Source organism: Salvelinus namaycush, chromosome 22, assembly GCF_016432855.1.
Source record: "Salvelinus namaycush isolate Seneca chromosome 22, SaNama_1.0, whole genome shotgun sequence".
In the NCBI taxonomy this organism is placed as follows: Eukaryota; Metazoa; Chordata; class Actinopteri; order Salmoniformes; family Salmonidae; genus Salvelinus; species Salvelinus namaycush.
Window position 1 is genome coordinate 15,730,647 of NC_052328.1, and position 17,010 is coordinate 15,747,656.

Genomic DNA, 17,010 nt, shown 5'->3' on the forward strand with positions numbered 1-17,010 from the left:
ATTCCAGTTGTCTGCTGCCAATGACTGGAACGAATTGCAAAAATCACTGAAATTGGAGACTTATCTCCCTCACTATCTTTAAGCGTCAGCTGTCAGAGCAGCTTACCGATCGCTGCAGCTGTACACAGCCCATCTGTAAATAGCCCATCCAACCAACTACCTACCTCATCCCCATATTTGTTTTTGTTTTTCTGTTCCTTTGCACACCAGTATATCTACCTGCACATCCTTATCTGCACATATATCACTCCAGTGTAAATTGTAATTACTTCGCCACTATTGGCCTATTTACTGCCTTACCTCCTTATGTCATTTGCACACACTGTATACTGATTTTTCTATTGTGTTATTGACTGTATGATTGTTTATCCCATGTGTAACTCTGTGTTGTTTTTGTCACACTGCTTTGCTTTATCTTAGCCAGGTCGCAGTTGTAAATGAGACCTTGTTCTCAAATGGCTTACCTGGTTAAATAAAGGTGAAATAAAAAATAAAAAAATAATTGGTTGGAGTAGGTTAGCATCCAGCTGCACTGATTATGTATGATTGGATACTGGAAAACGCTTAGAACAGTCAAGTCAGGAAGGAAAAAATATTCCAAAATTGAATTCACTACAAAATCATGGTTCAATCTTGGGTCAGAGTTTGTATCCACTGACCATATTCCAAAATTGAATTCACTACAAAATCATGGTTCAATCTTGGGTCAGAGTTTGTATCCACTGACCATTACACTGAATATTTGAAGATGAAGGTGAAGACAAACTTGAAGGCAAGGACATAATGTTATAAATCCAGCCTATCTTGGCTGTGGATATTTAGCATTAATCTATTTTCTGTTCACAGTAGTTCACGATAGTCAAGCAGTACTTATACTGAACAAAAATATAAACTCAACATGCAACAAATTCAAAGATTACAGTTCATATAAGCAAAATCAGTCAACTGAAATAAAGTCATTAGGCCCTAATCTATGGATTTCACATGACTGGGCAGGGGCGCAGCCATGGGTGGGCCTGGGAGGGCATAGGCCTACCCACTTGGGAGCCAGGTCCACCCACTGGGGAACCAGGCCCAGCCAATCAGAATTCGATTTTCCCTACAAAAGGGCTTTATTGGACATACTTGCAAATTCTCTAAAACGATGTTGGAGGCGGCTTATGGTAGAGAAATGAACATAACATTTTCTGGCAACAGCTCTGGTGGACATTCCTGCAGTCAAAATGCCAATTTCATGCTCCCTCAAAACTTGAGACATCTGTGGCATTGTGTTGTGTGACAAATCTGCACATTTTAGAGTGGCCTTTATTGTCCCCCGCACAAGCTGTGTCTGTGTAATGATCATGCTGTTTAATCAGCTTCTTGATGTGCTACACCTGCCAGATGGATGGATTATCTTGACAAAGGATAACATGCTCACTAACAGGGAGGTAAAAAAACATTTGTGCATAGATTGTTTTTAGAAATAATACTTTTTGTGAGTATGGGACATTTCTGGCATCTTTTATTTCAGCTCATGAAACATGGGACCAACACTTTATGTTGCATTTATATTTTTGTTCAGTGTAGTTCAGTGGATTCAGTGGAGCACAGCTAAGGCCATGCAGGGTCAGCTGAATATACAACATTTGCATACTTAATGCTAAAGAATGAATGACATCAGAGTTCTCAATATCACGGAAACACTACACTTTATTGAAAGTCAGTTATAATACAAAACAATTCCTTAGAAATAACTTAAAGACTATATATTTAATTGAATTGCGATGGCATTTGCGTCCCTCGTCTTTTCAACCATGAAAAACACTTTATGACAAATAGTTACACATCATACACATTTTTTGTTTACATTGAACTGTTTATTAATGATAAAACATAATGCAAGTCCTTTCTACTGCAAAACTGTATCTTTAATGCATTGTTTAAAGAGACTTCGCTAGTCGTGTTAGTATCTTTCCTCATACCTCTCCTCCAGAATCTAATCGAGCATCTGACGCAATTACGTAAGATTTCAGTTCTGGGTTTCTGAGATTACTCATTACACAAAAGATATACAAGGACCTTGAGCATTCCCTCCAGGAAAAACTCTTATCGGAGGAGTAGTCTATATTAAAGAAAGTTGTTAGCTATTCACACCCTTTTAGAGTGTTATAATATGGTGTGTCTAAATAAAGTGGCATTAGTGTTAGGCTAATCAATTTAAATGAAGAGAAATTACATTGTGAGCGATTAATCATATAACTTGAGTAAATTAAGGGTTAATGACATTAGATTTGAGCAGCTGTGGTCTCCATTTAAGAAAATCCTCAATTACAAAAAATGTGTCATTTGTATTACCAACATTGCATTGTCTTCCGACAGGTGGGTCACTCCTACGCGATGCTCATCCCTCAACCGACAGTGCAGGCAGAATGGTTGCACTTTCTGACATACGATAATGGCATCATTGGTGTTACTACTCCTAGTGGTGGCACAAGGTTATCGTCAAAATTATTTAAAGTCATTAATCGGCCATATTCATTTATTTAGAATGGGATGTACCCAAATACATTTAAATAAAAACAATTAAACAAAAATTAAGCAAATGTCTTCCAAAATGCCATGCCCAAAAGGCACTGCAAATCAAGAATGACCCTGATGTGTTATTTCGAGACAGGGTCACTGTATCCTATGTCATAGCTGGATACTTCATAGGCCCATATTGGCAGCTATGGGCGTAGTATGTGGGTGTCACCTCCATCCAGGTCCTATGTTACTCATCGACCAATCAGAGTGGACACCCTATCTTCAATTGGCAACATGGGATGGAGGGTATTCACAGTTTGTCAGTTTGTCCCCCAATATTGTTCTATGAGTTCCACTTTAAAGTCTTATCTCACACACACATGCAGGGCTCTAACACCTTTAAAGAGTGGAGTTGATTTAAATAGTCTCGCAGAACTAGGATAGGGATATATGGGAGAGGTCAGGATGGAATGCCTGATTCCCTTCACCTGGACCAGGGTGTGATTTTTAGGGGTCGGGCGGTCTGGGAGAGGCAGGTTGGGACTGTAGTTAGTGGTGTTGAGGTGCTGTGGTGGGGTCCTTCTCTCCTCTCACACCTCCATTGGGCTCTGGGGCCCCTCTGTGCCCTGTGGGGGGTCTGGCTGTAAACGGCAGATAGGTTTGTTGCACATAGGGCAGACACTGCGGATCTCCAGCCATTTTAACAGACACCTGCGTGGGGGCAGAGCGGGGAAGGTATTATATTATAGACATACAGAGAGAGAGAGCAAGAGAGAGAGAGAAAGAGAAAGAGACTGACAGAAAACAGAGGAAAATATTTACAATGTACAAACAGTGAGCATAGCCTTGCTATTGGGAGAGGCCACCATCGGCAGACCTGGCTCTCAAGAGAAGAAATGTGTGCCCAATGCCCACAAAACGTGGTGGAAACTGAGCTGCACCTTCGGACAAATGTATGAGGATATGAGACACACATATTTCCCTCAGATTTCTAGGATCCAAAAAGAATTTGAAAACAAATCAAATATTGATAAGCTCCCTTATCTGTTGGGTGAAATACCGCAGTGTGCGATCATCGCAGCAATATGTGTGACCTGTGACCTGTTGCGATAAGAAAAGGGCAACCGATGGAGCACAAACACCAAAGTAAATAAAACCTATATTTATCTGGTTATTTATTTCCCCTTGCCATCTGTACTTCTACTATTTGCACATTGTAACAACACTGTAGACAGTTAATAATATAACAATTCAGTGAAGGTTAAACTGTACACACCACCCTGCATATTACTATATAGGCCATTGGCTACTAACATGTCAAACATATCCTCTGAGGGAAGTCATTAGACTAGGGCAGGGGTGTCAAACTCATTTTGCCCCGGGGGCCACATTCAGTCTTCAATGAGGCGGCACTGAAAATGTGTTATATTTCATCGGGCTATACTCGGCCTTGTCTCAGGATGGTAAGTTGGTGGTTGAAGATATCCCTCTAGTGATGTGGGGGCTGTGCTTTGGCAAAGTGGGTGGGGTTATATCCTTCCTGTTTGGCCCTGTCCAGGGGTATCATCGGATGGGGCCACAGTGTCTCCTGACCCCTCCTGTCTCAGCCTCCAGTATTTATGCTGCAGTAGTTTATGTGTCGGGGGGCTAGGGTCAGTTTGTTATATCTGGAGTACTTCTCCTGTCTTATCCGGTGTCCTGTGTGAATTTAAGTATACTCTCTATAATTCTCTCTTTCTCTCTTTCTTTCTCTCTCTCGGAAGACTTGAGCCCTAGGACCATGCCTCAGGACTACCTGGCATGATGACTCCTTGCTGTCCCCAGTCCACCTGGCCGTGCTGCTGCTCCAGTTTCAACTGTTCTGCCTGCGGCTATGGAACCCTGACCTGTTCACCGGATGTGCTACCTGTCCCAGACCTGCTGTTTTCAACTCTCTCGAGACCGCAGGAGCGGTAGAGATACTCTTAATGATCGGCTATGAAAAGCCAACTGACATTTACTCCTGAGGTGCTGACTTGCTGCACCCTCGACAACTACTGTGATTATTATTATTTGACCATGCTGGTCATTTATGAACATTTGAACATCTTGGCCATGTTCTGTTATAATCTCCACCCGGCACAGCCAGAAGAGGACTGGCCACCCCTCATAGCCTGGTTCCTCTCTAGGTTTCTTCCTAGGTTTTGGCCTTTCTAGGGAGTTTTTCCTAGCCACTGTGCTTCTACACCTGCATTGCTTGCTGTTTGGGGTTTTAGGCTGGGTTTCTGTTCAGCACTTTGAGATATCAGCTGATGTAAGAAGGGCTATATAAATAAATTTGATTTGATTTGATCGATGTCGAAATTTGAAAGAAATTGTTTTGGGATTTTTTTATGCTCATTTCGGGCAATTGTTACACACTCAATAAAAAATGTAAATCTCAAAACACACGCGGGCCAAATTGAATGGGCTTGCGTATGTTTGACACCCCTGGACTCAGGAGAGGCAGATGGCTTGCGTTAGGGGTATACAGGCTTATATATTCAAATGACAAAGTCACACAGACAGTAAATGCCTGTCACTTTGACACTTTATCATGGTTTTCATCTCTGTTTTTTTACATTACAATTTTATTGTTTCATTGCTTTTGATGTCTTCCTTCTGAGTATACATTCAGCTGTTCACTTCATGCCATCAAAGCCAAGACTGTGGGAAGGGACTTACTTCTTGTGGAAGGCATGTGAGCAGGGACACACTCCAAGTTCGTCTCTGCTTTTGAACTCTTCTAAGCACACTGCACATGTCTGCTGTAGGATGGGAAAGAGATCACGTCAACACTCCTTCAAAAAACAAACTCTCTTCACTCCCCACCATAACCCTCTAATGCCAAGGCCAATATTCTATCCCCCTGCTGAAACAAAATTTTCTTATTTGTAAAGTGCATAGCTGGACCAATGAAATCAACTTACTCCAAGAAGACTCAGTTTCTTTCCTGCTCCTTTCAAAACAACCTAGAAACAAAGATGCATATATATGACAGAGGAAACTATTTTATACAATAAAAGAAAAACAAAAGAACAGCTTTATAAATGAATATAAATACAACATCTGCCGATCCAAAGATGCCAAGAAGCAAAAGATCAAAGCCATCACGAATTGAGAAATGTACAAGTTTTTTGAAAAGTTTTATTTAGTGTCTGTATGTCTGACACTACAAAACAAATCCAGGCTGTATCACATCCAGCCGTGTTTGGGAGTCCCATAGGGTGGCGCACAATTAGCCCAGAGTCGTCCGGGGTTGGCCGGGTTAGGCCGTCATTGTAAATAAAAAATTGTTCTTAACTGACTTGCCTAGTTAAATAAAGGTTAAATAAAAAACATTTTTACAAAAAAGGTTTTTATTCAAACAAGATGAAATTACCTCATTATATCCGTATTGCTCCCTTGTGCCTTGTCGCCTTAACCTGAAACATAATTATAAAAAGGGATTTTCTAAAATTATTTTTGACATAATTCCATATTAGATTGATCTGGTATGAAAATATAAATGCAACATGTAAAGCGTAGGTCCCATGTTACATGAGCTGAAATGTTCCATATGTTCCATCCAATTTTGTGCACAAATTTGTTTACATCCCTGTTAGTGAGCATTTCTCCTTTGCCAATATAATCCATCTACCTGACAGGTGTGGCATATCAAGAAGCTGATTAAACAGGATGATCATTAAACAGGTGCAGCTTGTGCTGGGGACAATAAAAGGCCACTCTAAAATGTGCACTTTTGTCACACAACACAATGCTATAGATGTCTCAAGTTGAGGGAGTGTGCAATTGGCATGCTGACTGCAGGAATGTCTAACAGAGCTGTTACGAGATAATTTTACATTTATTTCTCTACCATAAGCCACATGCAGCATCGTTTTAGAGAGTTTGGCAGTACGTCCAACTGGCCTCACAACTGCAGACCACGTGTATGGCGTCGTGGGGGTGAGCAGTTTGCTGATGTCAACGTTGTGAACAGTGCCCCATGGTGGTGGTGGGGTTATGGTATGGGCAGGCATAAGCTACGGACAATGAACACAATTGTATTTTACCAATGCCAATTTGAATGCACAGAGATACTGTGAGGAGATCCTGAGGCCCATTGTCGTGCCTTTCATCCGCCACCATCACCTCATGTTTCAACATGATAATGCACAGCCCCATATCGCAAGGATCTGAAAATATCCCAGTTCTTCCATGGCCTGCATACTCACCAGACATGTCACCCATTGAGCATGTTTGGAATGCTCTGGATCGACGTGTACGACAGTATATTCCAGTTTCCACCAATATTGAAGAGGAGTGGGACAATATTCCACAGGCCACAATCAACAGCCTGTGTGAAGGAGATGTGTCGCTCTGCATGATGCAAATGGTGGTCACACCAGATACTGACTGGTTTTCTGATCCACACTCCTACCTTTTTTAACGTATCTGTGACCAACAGATGCATATCTGTATTCATAGTTGTGACATCCATAGATTAGATTTCAATTGACTGATTTCCTTCTATAAACTGTAACTCAGTAAAATATTAGAAATTGTTGCATGTTGCTTTTATATTTTTCTTCAGGGTATCTCATCTCTCTATCATATCATGTCTCATCTTGCCCAATGTGTCGGCATGGAGACCAGTTTTCCCTATAGTATTCACATGAATGTCAAATGCAAGTCACAATGTGTCTACACTTAGCTGTGCTACAGCTGCAAAGCACTTGATCAGGAGCAAATTTCCGTATGTCTTCTTGGTTCTTTATCTGGACAACAAGAAAGTGTAGAAAACATTGCCTCAGATTTGGCCAAAAAACACATTTTGCTCCAGGTGGAAACACAGTCTTAGCAAAAAGCCTGGCAGCTGATGATGTCATGAGGTTGTTCAACACCTAGTATTGATCACATTGTCGTTTAAAACCTATTGTACTACCTGATTGGGGCGGCAGGTAGCCTAGTAGTTCGAGCGTTGGACTAGTAACCGAAAGGTTGCAAAATTGAATCCCCGAGCTGACAAGGTAAAAATCTGTCGTTCTGCCCCTGAACAAGGCAGTTAACCCACTGTTCCTAGGCCGTCATTGAAAATAAGAATTTGTTCTTAACTGACTTGCCTAGTTAAATAAAGGTAAAATAAAATAATAATAATTGTGTCAGCCTCAGGGTTGTACTTCCCAAAGAAGTTATTTTACGTTGTAGTCTATAAAGAAAGCTACAGCTGACTATGGGTTACTGAGAGTACCAAACCCATAAGTAATTGACCTTGCTTAATGATATTGCCCCTACAGTCTTAGAAAAAAGGTGTTATCTAGAACCTACACGGGTTCTCCGGCTGTCCCCATAGGCGAACCCTTTGAAGAACCCTTGTTGGCTCCAGCTGGAACTATTTTGGTTCCAGGTAGAACTGTTTGGGTTCCCTGTAGAGCCCTTTCCACAGAGGGTCTACATGGAACCCAAATGGTTCTACCTGGAACCAAAAAGGGGTTTTACCTGGAAACAAAAGGGGTTCTCATCTGGGGACAACCGTAGAACCTTTATTGAACCCTTTTTTCCCAAGAGTGTAGGTAATCACTGCCGTGCAGTAAGCCTCACCTGAACATGTAGCAGCAGAAGATCAGGCTGAGCATGAAGATGAAGAGGCCGATGCCCAGGATGATGACGTACACGTTGAGGGGCAGGTTGTAGATGTCTTCGGATGGCATCTTGCCGTAAGGGTCTGAGATCTGCGATCTTAAACCGCACAGACATCCTGAGAGGAGGAAGACAGAGAGAGGAAGAAGACAGAGAGCCTTGAGTCTACTTGACCAAACTCTACAGGCCCCTCTGTCCTCACACACAAAAGACAAGAGGAGTTCAGTGCGTGCGTCATTCTCAATAATGGATTCTGAAGCACGTTTCAGTGACTTGTGTGTTTCATTTCAAATGTAGAGAGGAGGTTTTACATTGGAGGAATTAGTATGTTTTACATGTGGCATTTCAAAACATTAAGTGGTGTGTGTGTGTTGGTGTGTTCATCTACTAAGTGCACAGAGGATGTTTTACATCTGAAACAGACTGAATCAAATGAAATGTGGAATTTGGAATGTCTTATTAGCATAAATGTTTTGTATTATTTTATACTGTGAAGTAGGCTGCATATTGTCTGTCTGGCCAGCACTGGACTCCTGGTTAATCTCATTGCATGTGTGCTCCCAAGGCTGGGCATGCATATTGCATACTGTTAGCCACTCAGCAGCTTCTTGTTTCAAATATCAATGTAACACTACTTCCATTGTTAAACTTCATTGAGTTGCACAAACTTTACACAAAGTACTAAGTTACTTCAACTGAAAAGTGCACTGTCAGTGGGAGTGGGGTGTGTGTTGGACCAGCTCCCCCATTAAGGCCTGTGTGTGTGATGTGTGATGTGTGATGTGTGTGTGTGTGTGTGTGTGTGTGTGTGTGTGTGTGTGTGTGTGTGTGTGTGTGTGTGTGTGTGTGTGTGTGTGTGTGTCCCATGTCTGAAGGCCACCCCAGCAGCCAGGCACTCCATAATGACAACAAGAAAAACACTTTAGTAACATTCCTTGGAGGCTAATCTGTTACGAAACATTTCCATAACCAATGTCTCCAGCACAGAAATATTCCACAACCACATATTCTCTCCATTCACGGTCCTTTAAACACAAACTCTATCCCTATAATTAAACATCTAAAAGCAATTACATAGGAATAACAACCTTCTTTTTGTTGGACTGGAATGTGTTACACATCCCACATACAAAAATACTACAGTTTATTATAGAATACTATAGAACTTACTAGTACAGTTGATGTTTGTAAACTGTAGTATACTGTAGAATACTATACTCCACACTGTAGTATCATGTGTAGTACTTACTATATAATTTTGTAGTATACTGTAGAATACTATACTACACACTATAGTATCCATAGATCATGTGTAGTACTTACTAAATCATTTTATAGTATACTGTAGAATACTATAGTAAATACTACAGTAATGTCTGCAAAAGCACTAGTGTCCACAAAAACACAAAAATGTTTAAATTATAGTAATACTACAGTATTTGATTTGCATATACCGCTCCCAATCCCCGCCCCCATATCCCAATTTGTGCCACCCATTAGTAAGAAACCTACATGCCAAGTATAGATCATAAATTATGTTCCCAACAGGTTATGGTACATTTGCTCTTGTAATATTTGTCCAGTAGGTTTCATCAAGGAGAAAGCCCCCACTTCTATGTCAAATATAGTAAAACACTATAGTAAATACTACAGTATACTACAGTCATGTCTGCGAAAACACTATAGTAAATACTACAGTCACGTCTGTAAAAACACTACAGTGCAGTAAAGTCCACCAAAACACTACAGTGAATATTATCGTATATAAAGACAGCAACACTACAGTCTTTATACCATATTATACTATAGTCTTTTTTCATGTGGATTGGTCGTTGGCCTGGGGATGTGAGTGTGTGTATAGTGCATTCAGAAAGTATTCGTTCCCGCTCAGCCCAGTCAAAACTGTTCGCTGCTCTGGCACCCCAATGGTGGAACAAACTCCCTCACGACGCCAGGTCAGCGGAGTCAATCACCACCTTCCGGAGACACCTGAAACCCCACCTCTTTAAGGAATACCTAGGATAGGATAAAGTAATCCTTCTAACCCCCCCCCCCCCTTAAAAGAGTTAGATGCACTATTGTAAAGTGGTTGTTCCACTGGATATCATAAGGTGAATGCACCAATTTGTAAGTCGCTCTGGATAAGAGCGTCTGCTAAATGACTTAAATGTAATGTAAATGTAAATTCGTACCTCTTTCCTTAATCCACATTTTGTTGTTACAGTCTGAATTCAAAATGGATTAAATAGATTTTTTTTCTCTCACCCTTCAACGCACAATACCCCATAATGAAAAAGTAAAAACATGTTTTTAGAAATTTTTGCTTGGGAACTTTGAAGAGACCCCTGGTGGCATGTCTTGTGGGCTATGCATCTTGATTGCTTCATTGCTGACATGCAAAACAGTTTGGGAATATATCAACAATGGACTAATGAAACAAATACCAAAATATCGTTTTTGGGTGGAGTTTTCCTTTAAGAGCAAGGCGTGCTGCTCTGTTTTGAGCCAGCTGCAGCTTTGCTAGGTCTGTCTGTGCTGCACTTGACCATATTACTGGACAGTAATCAAGATGGGACAAGACCAGAGCCTGAACAACTAGTAAAGTTGATGTTTGTGTCAAAAACACATAACATATTTTTTATAACATACAGTTATAAATACCTCTCTATACATACCTCTCCCCCATCTTCACAACAACTACAGTTGAAGTTGGAAGTTTACATACACCTTAGCCAAATACATTTAAACTCAGTTTTTCACAATCCCTGACATTTAATCCTAGTAAAAATTCCCTGTCTTAGGTCAGTTAGGATCACCACTTTATTTTAAGAATGTGAAATGTCAGAATAATAGTAGAGAGAATGATATATTTCAGCTTTTATTTCTTTCATCACATTCCCAGTGGGTCTGAAGTTTACATACACTCAATTAGTAATTGGTAGCATTGCTTTTAAATTGTTGAACTTGGGTCAAACGTTTCGGGTAGCCTTCCACAAGCTTCCCACAATAAGTTGGGTGAATTTTGGCCCATTCCTCCTGACAGAGCTGGTGTAACTGAGTCAGGTTTGTAGGCCTCCTTGCTCGCACACGCTTTTTCAGTTCTGCCCAGAAATTATTATAGGATTGAGGTCAGGGCTTTGTGATGGCCACTCCAATACCTTGACTTTGTTGTCCTTAAGCCATTTTGCCACAACTTTGGAAGTATGCTTGGGTTCATTGTCCATTTGGAAGACCCATTTCTGACCAAGCTTTAACTTCCTGACTGATGTCTGGAGATGTTGCTTCAATATATCCACATAATTGTCCTTCCTCATGATGACATCTATTTTGTGAAGTGCACCAGTCCCTCCTGCAACAAAGCACCCTCACAACATGATGCTGCCAACCCCATGCCTTATGGTTGGGATGGTGTTCTTCGGCTTGCAAGCATGCCCCTTTTTCCTCCAAACATAACAATGGACATTATGGCCAAACAGTTCTATTTGTTTCATCAGACCAAAGGACATTTCTCCAAAAAGTACGATCTTTGTGGCGGTTTTGGAGCAGTGGCTTCTTCCTTGCTGAGTGGCCTTTCATGTTATGTCGATATAGGACTCGTTTTACTGTGGATATAGATTCTTTTGTACCTGTTTCCTCCAGCATCTTCACAAGGTCCTTTGCTGTTGTTCTGGGATTGATTTGCACTTTGGGAGACAGAAAGGGAGACAGAAAGCGTCTCCTTCCTGAGCGGTATGGCGGCTGCGTGGTCCAATGGTGTTTATACTTGCGTACTATTGTTTGTACAGATGAATGTGGTACCTTCAGGCGTTTGGAAATTGCTGATATCTTTTGATTTTCCCATGATGTCAAGCAAAGTGGCACTGAGTTTGAAGGTAGGCCTTGAAATACATCCACAGGTACACCTCCAATTGACTCAAATTATGTCAAATAGCATATCAGAAGCTTTGAAAGCCATGACATCATATTCTGGAATTTTCCAGGCTGTTTAAAGGCACAGTCAACTTCGTGTATGTATACTTCTGACCCACTGAAATTGTGATACAGTGAATTATACGTGAAATAATCTGTCTGTAAACGATTGTTGGAAAAATTACTTGTGTCATGCACAAAGTAGATTTGCCAAAACTATAGTTTGTTAACAAGAAATGTGTTGAGTGGTTGAAAAACTAGTTGTAATGACTCCAACCTAAGTGTATGTAAACTTCTGACTTGAACTGTATGTCAATATGTCTTGACCATGATAATTGACCAACCAATGTTATATCTAGGAGTTTAGCTTCCTCAACTTGCTCAATAGTCATACCCTTTAATATACAACTCCAGTTGAGGTTCTGCTGACATGTAGTGTGGAATAATTTGTAAAAATAGAGAAGAGTAATGACCCAAGGCAACTGCCCTGAAGGACACCTCACTGTACATATCTGATGTTAGAGAAGCTTCCATTGAAGAACACTCGCTGGGTTCTATTGGATAAATAACTCTCCAACCATGTGATGGCAGGTGATGTAGATCCGCTTTTCGTTTTGATGCACCCCACTGCTGGAACAATCTGCAGATCTTGTTGAAATTAAATGTTTTGTAGCTCAGGCAGTTTAGGGTAGTTATTGAAGACCTGGTAGCTGAGAGATGTAGATGTTATCTATGATTGTATTTGAGATTTTTGTGTATTTTAACTGTTGCTTGTATTCTATAAAATGTGTAAATTGTAAAATGCAGGGCACCCTTGTAAAGGAGACCTTGGTCTCAATGGGACTTCCTGTTAGCAAGTGAGTTTTTTCAATAACAGTTTATGATCAATAACATCAAAGGTTGCACTGAAATCTAACAATACAGCTCCAACTATCATCTTATTATCAATTTCTTTTAATCAATCATCAATCATCTAACATCTAAGTTAGTGCAGTACAAGTTGAGATCAGGCAGCACACTGATTGTGTGGCTGTTAGCACCAGCAAAGGGTGCTTTACTATTTTTAGACAAAGGAATTAATTTAGCTTCCTTCCATGCCTGTGGACAGACACACTCCTTTTAGGCTTTGGTTAAAGACATAGCAAATATGCGTGGCAATATAGTCTGCTAGCATTCTCAATAGTTTCCCAACAAGGTTATCTATACCTGGTGGCTTATCATTATTGATGGATAACAATAGTTTTTCCACCTCTCCCACAATAACTTGACCAAATTCAAATCAGCATTCCTACTATTTCATTATTAGATCTTAATATGATAGTTCACTATTCAATGTTGTCATTTCACTTCTAAGTTTTTCCACTTTACTAGTAAAATATGCAATGATTGGCAAAATCGAAAGGTTTTGTTATAAATGACCCATCAACTTCAATGAACGATGGAGATGAATTCGGTTTTCTGCCCATGATATCATTTAAGGTACTCCAAAGTTTTTTTACATTGTGTTTTATGTCATTTATCTTTGTTCGGTAATATCATTTATTATTCTTTTTGTTAAGTTTAGTCACAACTTTTCTCAATTTACAGTATGTCAACCAATCCACTGAGCAGTCTGATTTGTTTGCCACCTCCTTTGCATAATTTATTTGAACCATAAAATGCTTCAATTCATCATCAATCCAGGGGTTTCTTTACAGGTGCATGCTGGTCAACACTTGGCATGAATCATTTTACTGTCTGTGTGTGTCTGTGTGTGTCTATGATGGTGTGTGTGTGTGTGTGTGTGTGTGTGTGTGTGTGTGTGTGTGTGTGTGTGTGTGTGTGTGTGTGTGTGAGAGAGAGAGAGAGAGAGAGAGAGCTGGATGTCACTAGAATGGCCTACAGGCCTAGAGTGTGTGTCACCTGGGAGGACCACAATGGAAAAACCCTCTACTCAGACGTTTAGACGTGTGTGTGTGTGTGTGTGCGTGCGTGCGTGCGTGTGCGTGCGTGTGCGTGTGTGTGTGTGTGCATGCGTGCGTGCGTGCATGTGTGTGTGTGTGTGTGTGCTGTGTGGGTCTGAGGGGAGATGGGGAATTGGGTACTTTCAGTCCATGCAGCCATTTCAGACCGTCATCAGCAGAACTATCTAGGGAGAGAATGTTAAGCAACCCTAAGGCCACCCATAGTCCCACAATGAGAAGAGTACTTTCTGGGTCAAAGGTCCCTCTTTGCCTGTGTGAAGGTCAGGCCAGAAGGGCCATTCCACCGGCTCTGTCTCTGAGGGGGGTGGAGTGCTGGGTTTGGGTTAGAGGGGTGGGGGGCATTTGTAATCTTAGGAGGATGTTAGTAAATCATTGATAGTCAAGCTCTAAGAGGTAGGCCACTCTGTGAACACATAATATCTGGGAGAGTGTTTAGGGCTCAGCGTTAAAAAGAAAGGCACACAAAACAGGCAGGACCATAAGAGTCGTATCCACTCAGATGTAAACCAATTGTAATGTGACAATGCATTGTTACACCACAAACACAAAGGTCATTGTTACGCGACTAAACATTGGAAGGACATACTCACCGTTACACCACCGGACAGGGTGCATGAAATCAGCTTCCAGATGGCCAGAGACCCAGGGAATCAGTGGATTGGGGTCAAAATGTCTGAAGTCACTCACGGCCACTAGGGTCACTGTGTCTGCAGTCACAACCAGTCCTAGGTCTTTGTTTGTTGGGGTGCAGACCGATCGAGGAGATTGTCCCCAGATAAGTCACTGTCTTCCAGACAATGACGTGAGTCCAAACTCTTCTGTCCCCAATGAAAAGGACTGATTACTCAAACCTTGTTGTGTTTGTAGGCTATGAGTCAATCCCTTTGGGATAAAACTCTCAGTTCCTCAAGAAGCTCTATTGTGGATGATGGTCTGTTTTCCAGTAAAACATTACAAAAACAAGTCACTCATTGTTGAAATCCACTCTCCTTTGTGATGATTTAGGTAAGCATGATGCGAATAATCAAGCAACAATGTCATCAGGAATTGATAGCTACTTTTTTCAATCAAAAATCAAGCTCAAAACAAGTGTGAAAAGGTATTGTGGAATCAAATATAGCCGTATTGCAATGGCTCCACTCTTCAAATAAACAACAAGATATCCGGATCATAGCGTTGTTTATATTAGGATATAAACATCCAAACCTGGCAGGTTAAAGACATATCAATGTCATTGTTAATAGTCCAAAAGGAGAGAAACATTGTCACAAGGCTTACCCCTACCTCCCCTGCTCCTCTGAAGTCCTCTGTTTGACTCTCCTTCTCTCTCTTTCTCTCTGCCTCCTCCTTCCTCTCGACATAGATTTCCTCTCTTGCTGTTAAAACCTGCCTCTGCCAATTATGGGAAACAAAGGAAAGACGTGAATGGCTCCCTGCAGCGCCCAGTGTTCCTGTGAAAGCAGCTCCTCATGCCCGCACTGGCGTTGTGCTCTCTGCTCTGTCAGCCCCAGCCATCTGCTCCCCCCCTCCTTCAAAACAGACAAAGAGGAGGTGAAAAAAAGAGAGAGAGAAAATGAGCCTAACACTGCTAAGTTTAACCCAGGCAGCAACTCTCCTCTGGTCCCAGTCTCTCTTTTTCTCTCTTGGCTCTCAGTCCTGCTTCCTCATAATGGAGCTAGTGAGCACGCCTCCTCAGCTCAGTTTGTAAACATATCCCTGCCCAAGTGATTCGCTGTCTGCATCACAGCTCTGCTTTCACCCGCCCCCTCCTTTCTCTCTGCCTTGCTCACTTTCCCTCTCATTTTACTCCCCCCCCCCCCCCCCCCCCCCCGCCCTCTTTCCAGCTATAAGCTATTACTAGGCGACAACAGAGCAGGAGCCATATAGGCAGACAGGCAGAAAGGCAAGCAGGCAGACAGCAGGCAGACAAATGGGTTGAGTTCCTGGCCGACTACATTGCAGACGCCATGCCAGAGCTTACAACGCATGGATACATATTCAACATATCAGCTAACCACATCATACGATATAGCAATCTGATGCTTGACTGCACAGTCAATGACGTGGCAGTGGTGGCACGCAACTTTTGGTTGATGCAATGCAGTTGGGCAGGAACTCGACCATGGTAACATAGACAGACAGACAGACATGAGGACAAACAGGCAAACAGATAGGTACACATGAACGGCTTCTAGACCAGGGATGGGCCGGGGGGTGGGGAGGGCATGTGGGTACTCAGCCCCGCGAGCAACTGAGGCCTCTCATGATGAGTTCAGATAACTGTCCTATACAGATAAGCAGACATTCAGATAGGTTTGACAGTCGGACAATCAGGCAGCCAGTGAATCTGATAGTCAGACAGACAAGCAGATAAACACACACACAGACAGACAGAGACAGACAAATTTAGCGACCATCTTAGAGATACTCAGGACGACAGGAATAATAGGTCGTTTTTATGGAAAATTACGAAGAAAAAAGCAACAGAACTGAATCCTGACAGAGAAAACGGTGCTCTGTCTACGAGCTGATGTTTGGAAGTGCAGGATGTTACAGTAACAGGCCATCTAGTCTGAGAGCTTGTCTCTTATTGAGAGGGAGGGTAAAACACCTGCATAAAATGTTCTGTTAAACATGGACCCTGAACTAGACACAATAAGCATGTAAACACAAACTCAGAAAAAATACTATCGTCCTTTATCAACCATTACAACCATTTGAAAAGTGGAAGAGAACAGAAGTAAATGGGGAACAATGACAGTGTAACGTTGGGAACATTAGTTCAATCCATACTTGAGTCCATTCCAATTTACTTCCAATAGTTATCATGTGCCATCACTAGCCGAAGGGTGTTATAAATATAAATGTGGGATAATACAAGTAAAAGACGAATCTACCTAGGTCAGTGTTCTTCAACCCTGGTCCCGGGGACACATCAGGTGGGCATGCTTTTGCTCCAGCCCTGTGCTTACACACCTGATTCTTTCAACTA

At 41.6% G+C, this 17,010-nt stretch overlaps 1 protein-coding gene and 1 non-coding gene across 2 annotated transcripts; one reads left to right on the top strand and one right to left on the bottom strand.

Annotated features, from left to right (window-relative positions):
• Window positions 1-1,674: 1,674 nt before the first annotated feature.
• Window positions 1,675-15,666, bottom strand: LOC120017917 (RING finger protein 122-like). The gene is made up of 6 exons (XM_038960875.1): window positions 14,609-15,666; window positions 8,107-8,263; window positions 5,906-5,948; window positions 5,454-5,495; window positions 5,209-5,291; window positions 1,675-3,216 (listed from the first exon to the last, which is right to left on the bottom strand). Exons 1-6 carry the CDS (start codon window positions 14,631-14,633, stop codon window positions 3,096-3,098), a joined length of 471 nt encoding a protein of 156 aa, XP_038816803.1. The 5' UTR covers window positions 14,634-15,666; the 3' UTR covers window positions 1,675-3,095.
• Window positions 9,698-9,754, top strand: LOC120017995. Its single transcript, XR_005472171.1, has one exon. It is a non-coding gene; the product is annotated as a U7 small nuclear RNA (small nuclear RNA).
• Window positions 15,667-17,010: the final 1,344 nt, after the last annotated feature.